The sequence below is a fragment of the Aplidium turbinatum genome, chromosome 7 (genome assembly GCF_918807975.1).
Source record: "Aplidium turbinatum chromosome 7, kaAplTurb1.1, whole genome shotgun sequence".
NCBI classification, from domain to species: Eukaryota; Metazoa; Chordata; class Ascidiacea; order Aplousobranchia; family Polyclinidae; genus Aplidium; species Aplidium turbinatum.
This window is the reverse complement of record NC_137478.1, coordinates 31,545,526-31,563,108: the sequence shown is the minus strand read 5'-3', so window position 1 is coordinate 31,563,108 and position 17,583 is coordinate 31,545,526. Positions and strand designations below refer to the sequence as shown.

The 17,583-nt window shown below is 39.1% G+C and overlaps 1 protein-coding gene across 1 annotated transcript; it reads right to left on the bottom strand.

Annotated features, from left to right (window-relative positions):
• Positions 1-887: 887 nt before the first annotated feature.
• Positions 888-16,272, bottom strand: LOC145773940 (uncharacterized). The gene is made up of 8 exons (XM_082585062.1): positions 16,182-16,272; positions 9,975-10,092; positions 9,132-9,246; positions 8,338-8,566; positions 5,712-7,079; positions 5,275-5,445; positions 3,415-3,567; positions 888-3,256 (listed from the first exon to the last, which is right to left on the bottom strand). Exons 1-8 carry the CDS (start codon positions 16,270-16,272, stop codon positions 2,880-2,882), a joined length of 2,622 nt encoding a protein of 873 aa, XP_082441188.1. The 3' UTR covers positions 888-2,879.
• Positions 16,273-17,583: the final 1,311 nt, after the last annotated feature.

Here is a 17,583-nt window from a genome sequence, read left to right as displayed (position 1 = left end):
TTAGGTAAAGAGTTGAACTTGACCGACTTTAACCATTTATCCCACAAATATTTTTAAAGATAACAGCATTTAATAAACGCTAATCTAAACAACATATCTCTGTCTATTGACAAGCAAAAGTTGAGGTTGATAGCTTTTTCACAAAGCGAGCAACCGGGCTTCAAACACAAGCAAATAGCGCCAGATGACTCGTTGCATTTCCGAAAAGCTAGGCTATTTACAAAAAGTGAATACCGCACATGTTAAACAAAAACTGTACATATTTTGAGCACAGCACAGTAACTGTTAGGCCAGATCATCACCCATGTGTCCCTCCTCTCCTTGCCTAGATGAGACCTGCCATTTGTCCTCGCAACCCTTTTTGTTTCCCGACCAAACTGAGAAGTTTAGAGTTTCGTTATTTGTTGGATGCAAATAGACGCATGCTTACATTTTTGACCACCTTAAAACACTAAACCAGTTTCTGCTCGACATAGCCTACAGTGTTCAATTTTTGTCCCAGGAATCAACTCTTCAAGCAATACTTTCCCTACTTTGTGTGCACTAACATCCTAATTTATATGCCATTGTTAACAATTGCGATATTCGTGAATTCATTTGAGGCTTTGGGTACCGGAATTAATATACTTATTTGAACTAGCAAATTCAATCCACAACACTTTCCACTAGGCTGTTACTTAACACTAAGCACGCATATGCGCTGCGATTTGTGGCCGTGTTAGCAACTGAAAAAAAGCCTTGGTGTGAAGATCACTGAATTGTTCAAAATGTGAGCTCAGTAGCCTATTACTGTGCTTGCAACTGCATGGTGCTATCAACGTGCAAAACAACTCGGCTCCAGGTCCCCTGCGGTCACAGACACGCATATTATCCCTGAATAGGGGGGTATCGCGTTTGCCATTCGCTCATTGTCGCCTGGTTTGATTGCAAACAAGTCTGTTCTATGTAGTTGCTTTCCTCATTGCGTCTAGTATGTCAGCACAATTGCTTTATCATCGCGAACGCCATTGTCACTTTTCCTCATCCACCTTTCCCAGGCTTGTTCGCGATGAAAGGCACAGAGTAACACGTAGCAATCTGCGGAACAAGAAGTCGTGGGCACTGAGTGGTAAAGTACAGTAGCAACTTAACAGTGACGACACAAATGCATGAGCAATGGAGACAGCACACAAGCAACGAAAATGTTAATGCAATTCACTAACTTGAAAAAACGCTTTCGATGGCCTTGATTTCCGCCTCACATTTATCGGTCATGAAAAACGAAGGGTTCCAGTTTTCTGACCACCCTTTTACAACAGAAAGTGCTTCTGCTATGTCCGAAGCTTGTTCATTTTGGATAATAAACGTAGCAACAACCTGGTAACCAACATTCGTTCTGACGCAAAGAAAAAATAGAGGAAGGGAATACTTGGACGTCTTGTAAGTTGCATCCAAGAGGCAAATGCCTTGGCCGCAACGATGCAACAATCGTATTATCTTCATCTACGATGAGTTACAATCAACTAAATTTTCATCTTATGATAGTAGCCTACAGAAATAATATACGGTACTGTACGTAACATTGAAAACCACCAAGCCTACTACGTGAATATGGTAAAAAATAAATTGTCTCAAAAAGATTGGTTGTGACCCAAACCCTGCCTTTGGTTACCGCTGGACATGTCACTTGGTCCAATCAATAACACCACATAGGCGTATGGATTTGGCACACTAGATGGAAAAAATACAAAAGAGGTCAGTGAAGTAGGCTAGGCTACTTTGAATCAACAAAGCTTTTACACCTGAAAACTGAGTGTCTTTAAGAAACGAGATGAAAAGTTGATGAAACAGAACACATTTACATATGTTTATAGCATTTTTTGCAGTTAGTAAACCGTTTCCTCTTTTATGATGCCTAACCTCCACTTTGGTGAAAACACTGTGCTTTGCAGAAACCTTTTCAGAATCTTTGTCAACAAAGAAAAGGCTTATTATTGTAGTATGAATATCAACACTTAGTACACTAGTGAATTACAATGACAGGATGTTAAAAATCAACATTAACATGGCACCGTATGCTCGTTTCTGAACAACAACAAGCTTCGTTCCTGCTTTTGCTTCGTACTCTTCAATGGATCTCATGGCATCTTCAACTGAAGCCAACCACTTTCAACAATAAACAATTGATTTTTTACTGTTATAAACTTATGGATCTTCATCACCCATTTTTTGCCATAAGAAATCAAAGCATTTATGCCATAGCCTAAGATTACAGTGAAGAAATGTAAATACTACACACATGCAACAAATCTGGATTTAGCGAGTATAAGGTAGCTGATAGTTTGAAGCTCCAGTTTTTCTTCTTTCCTTCTACTATAAGTACTTCACCACATTTAGGTTTGTTTTATTCTGATGACAGCTCCTGATGAGTCAGTCAAAAAAAAAACTGCAGCTTCGAGCTACCTTTTACTTGCTATTTTCAAGTTCTGTACCACCATTTGCTATGAAAGAGTTCAACATACGTATACTAATTGTGTTAAGTTGGAAACAGTAAAATAGTTGAATATTAATGAACTGTTGAAGGTCTTGTTGGACCGTAGTATATTGCAGCAACTACATTACAAACCTGTACTAGTCCATGACTTTCAGCCAGCTCTCCCAAAGAATGTTAAATGTCCTAAATGCATCAGAACTTTTAATGCCAGGATTGGACTCATTAGTCATTCAAGAACACATCGTTAGCGTTTTATGTGAGGACCATTGAAGAAACGATTTTTATCAAATGTTACAAGTTTCAAGCATAACGCGTCAAGGCCAATAAGTCTTTTCGTAGTTCACGGTTTACATAACCTTGGTTTAATTGACAAAGCGAGATTGCAGTATCACCTGAACATTCAATGTCACTTCTCCATAAGGTTGCATTTCCTGCAGAACCAAGACTTCGTTTTTGGCGGCATTGTTCTACCAAGACATCTCAGATGGTGCCAATCCAGACACGAGTCGCACATGATGCTGTCGCCTGCATCAAGATCTAAATAACAGGAGATGCACAACCAGCGGCCTTTATTTCGCAAAGTGGTCAGTAGGTTCTCCATCAACGTCCAACCGTCAAAAGAAAAATGTCTTCGCACAGAAGCAATGGCAATGTTTTCATCTAAACACTTCATTGGAATTCTTTCGGGCAACGTTTCAATTTCATTTTCTTCGATCAGTCGATCGCTGAATGGACGCAAGACCTCTTCTACTACCTCAGAATCGACAAACCAACTGAGTATTGCTGAAAAATATGACCATGGGTGACTTTGTTTGATGTAGCCTACGTACGCTTTGACGTAGCCTATCGGCTAGGCAGACCCACAGAAGTCAAAGTGTAGTTTTTTAAACTAACGTAGGCTATAACAAAAATGAAGTCACACAAACATAAATGCAACAAACCTGCTTCTTTCTGAAAAGACGACTTCAGTCTGAATGGAATTGGTCCGCTCTTTTTTTGTCTCTTGCGTGGTAACCCAATGACTGTCAATCCAGCTCCTTTTGGCCTGCCACGTTTCATCATCTTCGGTGGAAATTTAATTGATCCTGCATCATCTGTTAATAAACACAACGAGAATCGAATATAGGCTACAACGTAGAAAACATCACTATTTCAACGTTTTTATTAAAAAATTAATAAACATAATGCATTATGCAATGCAAGAAAAAACAACTAATCAGAAATGAATGTTTCAGAAACAGCACATACTTGTAAAAGACTGAATAGAACTGGACGGTGTCTGCATTAGAGATGCAGCGAACCCAAAATTTTTATCCGCACACCGCACCGCAACTGACTCATCTATCCGCGCACCGCACCGCACACCGCAATTTATCTGGAACTTTGACACTGCACCGCACACCGCAAATTACAAAATTAAAAAAAAATATTTTAACGAGTTATTGTTTAGAAAGTCAATTGTAGGAAAAAGCATCCATGGCATATAACTGGTAACCTAGTACCAATACAGTTGTGCACTAATTGGCCAGGCTAACCAGATCATATTCTCTTATCAGCAATGCATCTAAGTTCTAAGACATAATACAAACTAAGACAAATAGAATGTTCCTGGATCCAGTATCAGGACTTTTGAACACTTTTTGTAAGCAATAATGCAATTATAATGCCAGTGGCTATATGAACTACACACACAAGAGTAAAACTTATAGCCTGAACTCACTGGGCTAACTGATATAGTAAATAATGCGGTAGTTGCGCTAGGCCTATAGCCTGGTAACTGAGCTTATCAGCTAGGCTACTAACCAAAAACATTCGTACAGCTTCCCTGACAAGCAAGCCCTAAAACCCTGTCAACTGCAAGCCATTTGCAATTTGCATTTGCATAGCTTTCCATCTTAGGGTTTCCGAAGGGAAAAATAACTGATCCGTGTTTCCAATTTAAATTTGAAGTTTCATAGCTGATTCTTGAAAAGTTGAAAGTTTACGTTTACGAAAGTTTAATTTCTTGAAAGTTTACGTTTACGAAAAATTAATTTCTTGAAAGTTTACGCGGCAAGCGGCGCGGCGCGGCTTTGTCATTTCAACCTTCCACGCGGCGCGGCGCGCGGCGAAAAAGTCAAAAGCGGCCGCGTACGCGGCGCGGCTTGCATCACTAGTCTGCATCATAATCGCACTGGTATCAACGGTCGACAAGACGTCACCGGGTGTGTGCTGTGAACTACTACTTGAGACTGTAGGAAGTGCAATTCCAGGATCATTGCTGGAAGATGTTGCAGCAGCACTTCCAGTATCAGTGCCTGAAAAGGATCACCTCTGAGCAATGAAGAAACAATAGAAGCGTCGCACGAGTCTTTACTGGACAATTATTGGATGTGTTGCACTGTTGCAATGGGGGCCAAACTGACGAGGTTACGGTCCTGGGCGGAACATAATGTCGTATAATCGTAAATACGTGCACTGGCAGTAGATATTGTGATATACCGTATTTTGAGTTGGAAGCGAGCACTTGAGGTGTCAACAAATCTACATTAACCTTTTGAAAACAAGATTTTGTTGCAGCCAAAACATGCTTCTGGCGTGGTTACCGAATGCCAACCAATCCAGTATCTATCAAAATCTGCTAGGTGTTTCTCGATGATTATTTGCACAATGCTGCATCACCTGCCAATAAACTCATTACTTATCAAATAATGCAGACCGTGCTATAATCTTAAGAAACATGAAACGTAGTGTAAGCGCAGCATGCAATGCAAGAAAAAAAAAACAACTAATCAGAAATGAAGCTTTCAGAAACAGCATACTTCTAAAAGACTGAACAGAACTGGACGGAGTCTGCATCATAATCGCGCTGGTATCAACGGTCGACAAGACGTCACAGGGTGTGTGCTGTAAAGTACTGTTTGAGACCGTAGGAAATACAATTCCAGGATCATTGCTGGAAGATGTTGCAGCAGCACTTCCAGTATCAGTGCCTGAAAAGGATCATGCAGTTGTTCACAAAAGCAGAATTACTGAGCATCTGCAACCTTGTATAATCGTAAATTAGTGCGCAACTGCGCATGCAGTACATATTAGCCCACATATTGGATAGCTCAACGCCATAAAAATCATTGCTCAAAAAAAAATTGACTGCAAAATCACGACGCAAGTTGCAGTAACTAACCCATATCTCTTCAGATATTTGAAAAAGTAGGCTAGTTTTTCTGATTTAGTAAATAGTGCTAGCATATAGGCCTACCTTTCTGAGTTTGACCCAAAAAGTTCACAACTTGGAATTTCTTTCCTTCCTGCAAGAACTCTGCAATTTGTCGTAAATTATCCAGGTTGTATTGGAATTCATCCATTCCTTGTTCAGATATCATTAACGCAATCTTCTGGGAAATATCTTGAACACGGCGATACTTTTGCTGTTCTGATAAAACACATCTTCTTTGAGGCTTGTTAAGAATCTCAACAGCTGGTAATGTGGATGCAGGACCAATGTCCAGTGAGTTTCTTGTCAGGCGATGGGATTTAAGAAAATATTGCATTGTCCACCGTTCTGAACAAAGATTGGGATTGTACTCTGACATATGGAGCTGCCTTCTAACTGCCAAGACATGCCTACAAGGTAGCAGCATTGATGATGTGAATCCACAAGGACATGCTGTTGTTGTGACTGCCAATTCCCCATGGACACGAGATTTTACTATGGCAGAATCATTCAAAATCTCTGACATGACAACCTTTTCCGCTAACTTGAATTGTTGTTGCACATGAATATATGCAAATGGTGTCAGTAGCTGTTGGTATTGTCTCTCCGCCACACTTGAAATCGCATCAATTGGAACCTTAAGGAAAGCATTTGACGCTTTGTGGTCACGTTCGGTGGAAAGAGATTGGATACATGCCATCAGATCTTTAAAAAACATGGTCATTCCTGAGTATCTTGTTATGACACTTTTCAACTTTCCATTGATGGATTCCAGTCGATTATTAGTTCTGTTCAAAAAATTAGCTTTCAAGTTGCTCAGTTCATCCACCCATTGATGTCGAATAGCATGCCAGTTATCGTTATAATATGTTGTGACAGCAATTGGGACTGTGTCAACGAATTGGTTATACAGTAAATTATAAGCTGACTCATTTTTGGCATTTGCCAGTTTTCCTAAAATTTCCAGTGATACCTGCCTTTGGGCTGAAGAAATGCCTAATTTTTCCATGGAAACTTCTCTACGAAAAGTGCGAAGGGTATGAAAATAGCAAATTAAAATTTCTGCAGTAGGCAGCATTTTCATCATGGCATCCCGCTCTGTCATGTCTTTGTCAGCCATTACAACCTCCACTTTATCCCAAGCTGGATTGTGGAGTTTAAACTGAGTTAACAGCTTGCTGATGGTCAGTTTGTCTTCAGTGGCTACAAGCCACAGACACACAATTTCACTCTGACCTAAGCCATCAACATTCAGCATCACATATAATGGCATTCTCAAGTCATTAAGTTTGTAGGTTGCATCAATCAGCAGCATTTCGGGATATGCCGCAAAGGTTTCCCGCATGTCTTTCGTTTGAAAGTATATCGCCTGCAATTGTTTGTCATCATCTGCAAACACATCTACTGCAGCACCTAAAATGAAAATAAACTGAGGATTAGTATACCCTACAAAGCAAGAATCTTGACAATCCTGGGCCAGACTAAAATAGCGCAAAACAATTAGGCCTATTAGGCACTCCATCAGATTTAAAAGCAAAAACATCAACTTTTAGTGAAATTTGTTTTCTATTCTATGTTATTTTAATTATTGGCCAGAGGAAGGATGTTTAGGCCTTTGGTAATATTTACATCATATAATCAATGTTCCAACTGAGCGGTTGTATACCACTCTCACCCCATTCTCTAAAAGATGCCACATTGCAATGCTTAGGGTCCGTTAAAAGGATCCATTAGGAGTAAACTTTTACGTAGATTTCAAATTTAGCAATGTTTTCTATTTCTATCCACTCAAAGTAGAATTGTTTCAAGATATTGAAGACCTTTGATTGAATTCCTTGATCCCGCTTTCAATCTTACAATCCCCATAGCGCCTTATGTTGCAACAAAAATCTTTGGAGCATGAGTTTGGGAAAGTAGAATGAATTCTTATGAAGAAAATGAAGCAAAAAATACTCTCAATTGACCCTTTATAGCTCAATGTTGCAAATTTTCCACACGTTGTAGGGTACTGCTAATATTCTGTGTTGGTTATACTAGACAAACGTTTTCTGAATAGAAAAACGTCTGAAAATTAGATATTTTTCTTGTGTAGCCTACTATGATGTGCGTACTGGTAATCCGCAGTTTGCTGCAGTAGACAGAGTCTATTGACCGGTAAACCAGGCGGTCAACACTTTAAATTGAACTGGCAATGGTGAGATTGAACCCACGTCATCGAAATAATTCATCTGCAGTCTAAACCATTACGGCAAGAGGTCAATCGCGAATTGCTTAATTGACATTATATCTGAAATGGTTCAAGAAGAATGCTCACAATATCATGTGACACTCAATCTGCAGCAGCGACCTGTAGATTGCAAATACGCCTACGGTGTTGACCAATGTTACAGGCAACCTGGTAGCCTATTCTTGCATTGCTGCAGTACTACAATGATGCAAAAAATTAGATTTTTCCAAGGTCATGACCCTGACCACAGCTTGCACACACACATCCGGCTCTAGGCCGGAGTCACATCACCTCCAGTACGGAGCCAGAATTTGACCGGAACCGGAGCTCATTCTATCTCTACTTATCATACTGCACATAGAAATTAGAAAGTCATCTCTACTATTTAGCATGAACATATCTTGTACTGTATAACAGACAAAAAAGTTTTGTCTGTCGACTAACCTTTTTCTTTGTTCATTTCATTAATAAGTTCATCATAGGTGTTTTCATACAAAGGTCTCTGTTTTGCGGCAATATTATGCAGATCTTTAAGAATAACTGTTTTTCCTGTAGAAGCTGCAATGTGCTTTTGTACCAACTTTTTATTTGCTTTGGTGGCAAGCATTTCTCCGATCACACTGCTTTCTGTTTCATTTAATCTTCGTTGTTTAGGCATCAAATTAAATGCATTCTGAAAAATAATTTATATGCACATAGTCAAGAAAATGACATATCTTTTGACAGGTGTCCAACCCACAGAGATGGGCAAGATCACCAGGTTTGGTGAATCGGCGGCTTGAATATGACCAGTTTCGCACAAACTGGTCATATTCAGCATGTGCGTAGTCATGCGCGCAAAGTGAAATGACCACTTTACCGTGTCTTACGATGAAGTCAAGATCAGAAAAACTGTCTTGCAACATTCTTAACGTGTTTTAGTACAGTAGCAAACAATATTTGAACTTCAAGTGTCATAATCAAAATGCAATTATACACGAAAAGTAATTTTTTGGATAAAGGGGGTTTTGGACGGAAATTTCAATTTTTTTTACTAGTGGTCTTAGAATGTACTGTTGTATCCTAAAACCTGGGTTAAAATTGAATTTGAAAAAAAAGCCGATTAACCCCCCCCCCTAATGTTATTGCTCTTTTTTATCCTTCACATAATTTCTGATGAAAGCCTCCTTATCATATACAGGGCTAGTGTGACCATAGCTCAAAGGCTATGACTACTACAAAGGGTTATTTCCACTTACTTCATTGAAATCATGATTATGATCATTGACATTACTAATCTCAGTGATGCATAGCGCTTTTCCATCTGACGTTGCATTTACTTTGATTCCAAATGGACAACCTTTGATAAAAGTACTGAAAAACAACAAAGATGAGGTGACATAGGCCGTGTTGAATCACCCATAAGTACACCTAAATTAGCCATAACTCACGTTAAAGTAGCCTACCTGCAAGTCATGTCAAATTGCCCATAAGTTGCATCCAATTACCTATAAGCCCACCTGAATTACCCATAAAGTCACGTTGAATTACCACAAGTTCAGCCGAGCATTCTCATAAATCTAGTCGATTTACCCATAAGTGACGTCAAATTGCCAAAAAGCTGCGTTGAAGTACCCATAAGGCATGTCTTTATGGATAATTTCATGAGACTTACGGGTAATTCGACGAATTGTGCTGATGAGCAATTCGACGTAACATATGGGTAAATTGACAAAACTAATGGGTAATTCAATGCAACTTAGGAATAATTCTGGGCATGACAATTCAATGGAAATTACAATAGACAGCATGCGGGAATGGTTCAGCAGAATATATGCATTTTGCTAAGTTCTAAGCATTCATAAGGAATGTAGGCAATTTGCACTTATGCAAAACTCAATCTATTAGCAAAACTTATTACAATAGACAGCATGCGGGAATGGTTCAGCAGAATATATGCATTTTGCTAAGTTCTTAGCATTCATAAGGAATGTAGGCAATTTGCACTTATGCAAAACTCAATCTATTAGCAAAACTTATGCATATAGGCTACATGAGTAGCTCAACCTATGGGCACCAAGGACAAAACCATCATTACTTACCTTTGATTTGGTCTTTTTCCTTGACTACATGATTTGGGTGTTCTTCCTCCATGCACACAAGCATACTGTATTGTACGATACTTCAACTGTTCATTCCAGGTTTTTGTGGATGTAAGTGCTAGTAATAGCCGAAGAAAGTGTCTCAAAACTGTAATATAATGCTCCCTTCGTAATCATGATGACGATGGATTCATTGACGTGTAGTTTCGATCAGCAAAATCAGCAACTACCGCGGTTCACTCTACGATCAAGTGTGCAGCACAAGCCAATACGCATGCGCGCGAAATTACGTATGAGCGTCATCGGATGAAACGCCTGAGCGCATTAAGGTCTTGCTCGAGTAAACAACGTCTTGCTTGAGTGGTGCTTGTAAGAATAGCTTCAGAGGCTAGTTTTACAATATGTTGTAAGAATAGCCACTTCGAAACTGAAAACTAAAAAGTGTTGCCTTTCCCTCAGGTAAAGTTGTAAGCAAAAATTAAGCATGGTGCAAGCACACAACTTATACCTAGAGCCAGCAAGCAGATCTAATGCAGCACTTAAGGCAAATGAGCCTCCAGAACAGATGGTATCACAATTTGCATGTAATTGGACATACTTCAAACATTATCAGCAAGCTCTTTATCTTGATCATTAGTTGATCATACTGTCTGCTTTGCCTGTTTTGTCATTTTTCTGTACGGTAGTTACTACAAAGTTTTGTCTGCAATAAACTTGCAATAACCTAAACAAACAGAACTTTTAATGTGGCATAAAATCATAAATAGTATGTTTATTATTGCACAGCTTATACATACAATTTGTTTGTACTTTATAAAAGGAGTATCACAGTTTATTGATCTCCAACTTGACAAAAAGGTTAGTCTACTTTACAATTAACCAGTGGAGATTTTTTTGGAATTTATACATTTTGAAGAATCTGTGTTTAAAAAGTCTTACACAAGCCTAGTTTTTGCAAGAGATTTCACAAACAGTGGTCAATTGCTGACCAGACAACAGACATGTTATCAGGCTGGCCTAATAGATGAACATTTGAAGAATTTTTTTCCTGTTTGTGGTATTAACATGGTATGGTAGGCTAGCCTTTGGTCCTGCATGGATTCCTATAGAACACCAAGCACTTAACAATTCGTAAATCTTACTACCATTCAAGATTTGACTTTTTTATGATCAAGGACGAAGACCAGTAACGAAGATAGAAAAACCTGATACATTTTTTGATTAAATGAAGATCATGGATGACCGTTCGGTTGGTGGTCATTGTCAAATGTCCAGTGCCCACTGATTGTGAAAATCTTTATCCTTGGACTGAAAAAGCTTCTTTGAAACCTTAATCCTAGAAGTTTCACATAGCCTCTGCATGTCAACATATTGTCTCTATTGAATATAAGTGTCCTTTGGAGAGCAGGACTTCTTCAAAAGGTGGAATTTGAAACAAGAATTGCTGTACCAGTACTTCTCCATGATAAGCAGGAATTTTGCTTACAAAATGTGTTTTTCTTTAAAAATTTCGTATTTTTTGTGGATTTCAGCAGTTTTCCACAACAACGAAATTTTTATCACAAGTTGAATTCCTACAGTCCTTCGCTTTACCGCAGTGCAGTGGAAAATGGAAAACAAAAACAATCTTGGCTTCAGTCACGTGATTTTGTAGCTTGCGCAAACGAAAGAAGTTTCCAATAAAAAAATTGAAATACAACAGCTGGTTGTTTGTTTGTTTTTCATATCTTTATCCTGCGTTGCGAGAAAGCGGACATGATCGGATTGATGATTGATGATCGACATTGATGCATAGCGAGCGCTATGCATCGGTGTACGCCTTTCGACGTACACCTGACCCACGCTGCAGCCGACGGCAATGTCTGTTTCCGGTTGTCTACTCTACTTATGACTTAAATTTGGTACTATACCCATTACTCGAAATTCATCACTGGGTAGAGGCAATTATCGTAAAGTTTCTTGCCCAGAGAAACAACAGCAAGTGCGGGTGGCTGGAGTCGAACCTGCAGGCTCTCGACTGCGAGCCCAACGCACTAACCACTTGGCCACTGCTGCGACTGAAAGTTGAATGAACCCCCGAGAATGTTTATCATGTTGCTTTTAGACCATTTTAGACCAGCGCCAGTTTTTAGACCATTTAAATACTTTTAGACCAGCGCCCGAAATTTTTTTTGTTGCGATGGAAACTTGCAAAAGGCCAGGGGCACAATGCTTTTATACATGACGACTATACAGGCATGTCTTTGTGTCATGTCTTTTCCAAAGAACTTCCGGATGTTAATTCGGTTGGTCTACTTGGCCCGATTCTTGACGCTCTGGCAAGAGCATGATAAGTCCTAATGGTGTGCATATACAGTTGCACCTGATTTTTTCCATTAAACTCGGCTGAACCTGTCAAGACACCCAACTGCAGCAGTCAATTGCGCTTGAAGTGATACATTTATCAAATAAATCTTTTTTTGTTTATTGTCCACTGCGACAGCTCCATAAACTGTTGCTCAACTTTGAGCACAAAGAAACCTGAAGACCAAGCTACGCAGATCCGACTCTCGTCGAGTGCGTTGAGTAGTGAGTTTTGATCACTGTTCTCCATTTAGGGGCACACTTGATTAATGAAATAATTTGCAGACAACAACACGTCGACATTCAAAAACTCACTGCCAATCTCGGGCCTGCATCAGTGGCTCTAAGGTTCCAAGTACGCGAAACTGTCATGAATAACGTAGCCTATCACTTTCTTTTCCGTATTAAAGCCAAACTTTCCTTATAGTGTAGGCCTATCACTTTCTTTAAGCATCATTCGGAGGCTTTCTCAGTCAGAGGATAAACATTCATAGGCTACCAACCTACCCAGTAGCCTACCCAGCTGTGGTACCGTATGTCAATAAAATGATAGGTTATTAAAAAGACTGAAAAAAACAAATAGGCCTATCTGCAAAGCAAAAAATAATTTTTGTCCTTTCTTTTTAACAATCTTGTATTTTTATGGCCCAGTTCTTGATTCATAAAAATATGACTCAGAAAACAAAACTGCTCCGATCAGCAGCACCTGCTGGTGGCTGGAATAATGTACACACAAAGACACTTCAATAACCTGCAGAAACTCTTCACATTACAGCAACACCATTTTGTTTTCTAAAGATAACTTGTCCTCTTTTTTCATTCATTAATGCATCAAAAACATGCTGCTTTTAACACAGCTTTTAAGTTTTATAGTCTCCCAGTTAAGCTACTTAAATATATAAACAAACTGAGACACGTACGAAGGTTTCAATTGGTTCTACTTCCCTTAACACATTTTTTAGTTTAGGTTTTGAATCTATCCTCAGACTGAAAAAGCCTTTTGACGCAGGATCGGTTAACGAGATTGACAGAGTGAAGTTTCCGATTGTTGAAATGTCTTTGCCGGGGAATTATTCTATTCACTAGGTGCCTCTAAATGGAGAGCAGTCTTTAGAATGCGTTGCTCAAACGCACACCATGAGAATCGAACCAGCGCCGCTTGATCTTGAAGCGTCTTCATCTTCATTCTTAAAGTCACATTTGCAATCAACCACTTGTTAAAATATAGATTTATACTACCGAGGGTAGTAGTCAGGGGGAGTAAAAAAGGCAATTGCTCCCAACCCTCTGAAATTTTGTCCTGGCTACACCTCTGATACTACCGTATTCATTATTTGTTTTAATGGGAAGTTGATCAAATGACAAACACACTCGCTCGGATGTTGGCTTGTTTGGCGATATATAAATTGCCACTCTTGGCATTTGTGGTTGCAACCAAATTGATTTGTAAGCTGTCCGCTTTTCTAATCTTGGACTTTTACCTTCCAGCCAACTTAAATTTAGAAAGTTCAAACGTAATTTCGTAAATTACTGACTTTTAATGGCTTGAGTGTGTGAGGATTACAGTAGTTGCATAGTTTCGATGGATGTGGATGTAATAATAATGTCTTCGTTCCAAAAAATGCTGACGAAGTTTTAATACAATTTCTATTGATGCCTCATGTAAATGATCACATAATTGCCTTCGTAACTACCAACAGGCAGCGCAGGAAAATTATGTTTCATGATCTTATACAGCCTGTGGCGGCAACGGGGAATATTACCTTTCAAACAGCGTCCTTTAACGTTATGTTTACATGTCAATATTCGACAATGATACATCGAAAAAAATTCAAAAATTGTTTGCTGCTGAAAAGTTAGTTTACATTGAATTCACGTCAGCAAGAAAAAGTGATCAACACAGAATTACGACCGCAGTGCCCGATAGAGCGCTGTTTCCATCCTTGGAGTTGAGCCGCTGTAATTAGTGCTTACTTTATTATGCGTCACATGTATCCATTTCACGTCATAAAGGCGCTTCTGGTGGGCTATCATCCAGATGTCGTTTCAGAGCACAGATGCAATTACAGAAGGAAATGAGGTGCTAGCTATCAACGGGAGTCGGTGTACAGCTTTCAGAAGTCGATATTAAAGTAGTCTAATTTTGTATCAATCTCATCATAAGCAATCTTGACAAGAGCTCGGTTTATTTTCGTTAATCGTAATGTGGCTAAGTTGACCAGAAAGGACGAGAAAAGAAGAATAGGTTTTGTAATGAATTCAAGCATCATAAATAGGAGGTTTGCTCCTCTAGTTTAACACCAGATATACGTAAACAATGAAAACTTTTAATACTACAAAAAGTGCTCAATGCTAAGCAAAAAAGCAAAGCAGACTGAATTATAGGCTATTAAATATAGTAATAACTATATTTGATACGTATATACTTATATATACAGTTCCCTGCATTACGTAAACCTATGACGCACATTTTTCAAAGTACCGTACGTAACAAAAGTGGACCGTGAGACAAAATCAGATATAATTTCCTTACAGAAATTTTACCTACGATGGGACTAATGTGTTTCTTGGCAGTCGAGTGTAGGAAGAATTGCTCATTGTTCAAATGTTCATTCAAAATCAAGTGAAATTAAATCTTGTCAGCTTCACATTTGCAATATCTTGCATTAGATTTTGTAACAGAGTCTTTGTCAGCCGAGTCAATGGTAAAGAATATGGACGAAAGAAACGCTCCCGTACAAAGGAAGTGAGAGTTTTATTAAGTTTATTTATTTTCAGCTAGGGATGGTACAAGTAAATGGTATTCCACTGATGGTATTCCACTGTCCCTAGTTTCAGCTTTGGCTTTGATCCAGAATATATCAAATCATTGATGCGTATCGACAGTTTGAACTGCTTTGGTGACGAAATGGTTGATGTCTTGGCCTTGGTTCGAATCCAGGTCTGGCCATTGAACAAACTTTAAAAATGGCACCAATTGCTTTCTTCGTTATGTAAAGCATTGAGGATACAGCGAAGTAATGTTGAGTTCATGTCGTTGGTATCAGTGGCGAATTCAAAACGCACAAACGTAACTTTTTTCGCGGTGTATTTGCAAGGTCGATTTAACATAGACTTACACACAGGTCCGGATTTAGGGGGGGCAGAGGGTGCATGTACCCCGGGCCCCCCGACTTTTAAAGGGCCTCCTACGTGAAAAAAATGTGATTTTGTGTTATATTTTTTTTTCTTTCAGCATTTGAAGTTTCTACAAAATGCTGTGCAGTGCTGGATCAATGCCACTGTATACGTAGAGGTAGCTTTTTGCGCCGTAGGCGCGAAATATTTTTTGCACGGGGGCCCCCCGATCTAAAAGTGTTCTGGGCCCCCATCAGCTAAATCTGGCCCTGCTTACACAACATTGTGCTTTGTTGAAATCCTCCCTCTAAGGTTACTTGTTGGATCCACCCCTGGTTGATATGAAGGTATGAAACAGTAACAATTCACTACCGACAGTCCGCATAGGAGGGAAGGATGGTGATTTGCACCACCGAAGATAAACTCCAAGATGGGAGTTAGAAAGTGTTTTAGGTAGAGAAAGCATTCTTTCTGGCACTGCGGCTAAATATTTGGGCACTCAATCTGTTCACCTCTGGCGTCGTCGTTACAATGGAGTTCGGTTTTATGCTCCCAAACTCAAGAACAATGCCTCAATCGAGAAGCAGCTTAATGAGGATGTTCAAAAAACATCGTAATTTGCAAGTCGACTTCTTGTCTGTTGTTAGTTAAATTTCTACCGTTTCTAATAGAATGAATTGCCTGTGAGCGTTTTGAAAGATACTTTAACAAGTGAGCGGTCTTGTTTTGACAATGTGTTCAAATTACCTGGTTTCTTTCGTTCTCGTATATTGTTTCCCGTTGCTGCTTTCTTGAGAACATTGATTCGATTTCGATAATGCTCGTTTGGTGACGTCATAATCTCATTATTGCCCCTTTTCTATTTCAGAGTTACAGCATTAAACCATTTATTTCGGTTTTTCTCTCGGGTCCAATTTTACAAGCTCCAGTAATTACCATAGAGTTGGCATTCCGATTCGCAACCCCATATTTTGTGCTCGTGAATTATTGCGGTCGTGAAAATAAGCGAGAAAGTTTGCTTCTGACCAACTTTCTATCACCGAGTAAACCAACAGCGTTTGTAGCTGTCAATTGTTGCTTCATTGATATCTCCAGAAACTCATTTCTTGTTTAAAAATTTGGTTTTCGTGTTTAGTTTAAGATAAAACCATTGCCAAGATATCCTTTGTCTTCATAATGACGCTGGCTTGTTTATTTATGAGATGTCTTATCATTGCCCGAGGAAGGCTTTCACAACACACCGACAAGCTGTGACATTTGAAATGGGGTGCGGCCCACACCAGGCGGCCAATTGTGACGTAATAAGATAAGGTTCAACTTGACATAGTAATTAACTTACATCTTTCAAAGTTTTATAGATACTTTAAAATGGACGCTATTAAAATTATTGAATCGTATCATCTTCGTTTGTGTATTTTTCATTTTTGTTTATAAAATTCTTTATCTTTTTCTGCACTTTCATATCTGAGGTGGTTTCTTGACTGGAATTTAATGGTCACTTCGCAGTTTCCTATTCCTGTCTGTACCTACTATCCCCACTGCTTGAGGTCTTTTTTTATATTGCACTGAAGTAAACAATCAAATCGACGGCTTTTTACATCTTGTCAACGTAGGTTCAGATCTTATTTCCGCCATCAATAACCTACTAAACCTTTTATTGTACACCAGAGATACCTTTATTATGAAGAAATTTATCGGGAAGGAGTTTATTTGAAGTACCAGGTTCTAAAAGGAGAACCGCACGAGCCTAAGTCCACTGAAGACCCGGCCTTAAAAATCGCAGAATATTTTACTCTTACATTTCAACGGTGATTTCAGATAAATGCAGTGAAGGACTTGAACGCCTGTGGCTACAGGAGATAGTATCGCTGTCGCTGTCGGGGCAATGATCGCGATTCAGAACAAACTTCCCTTGATGTAAGTGAACTTGGTTTAGAAGGTAGACCAGATATAGGGACCATGTATAGCGCATTGGAACAAAATACATGGCATGTAAAAGCATGGCAAACAACACATGAGTTTGAGGCGTTGCGCCCTCCTTATGTAGGCTACACGTTTGATACTTTCAACACAGGAGAGTCTTGAGCGTCTTTCTTAATAACGAAAACTTTTTGTGATTGCTTCGAGAGCGACTTTTCAAAAATTCTTA

What these genes read in the sequence shown, in the direction of transcription:
- LOC145773940 (XM_082585062.1), bottom strand. Translation starts at nt 16,272, where the DNA reads ATGACGTCACCAAACGAGCATTATCGAAATCGAATCAATGTTCTCAAG. An exon ending in GGAAAAAGACCAAATCAAAG is followed by an intron (nt 9,247 to 9,974) that starts GTAAGTAATGAT and finishes GTTGTTTTTCAG; the next exon opens with TACTTTTATCAAAGGTTGTC. An exon ending in ATAATCATGATTTCAATGAA is followed by an intron (nt 8,567 to 9,131) that starts GTAAGTGGAAAT and finishes ATTATTTTTCAG; the next exon opens with AATGCATTTAATTTGATGCC.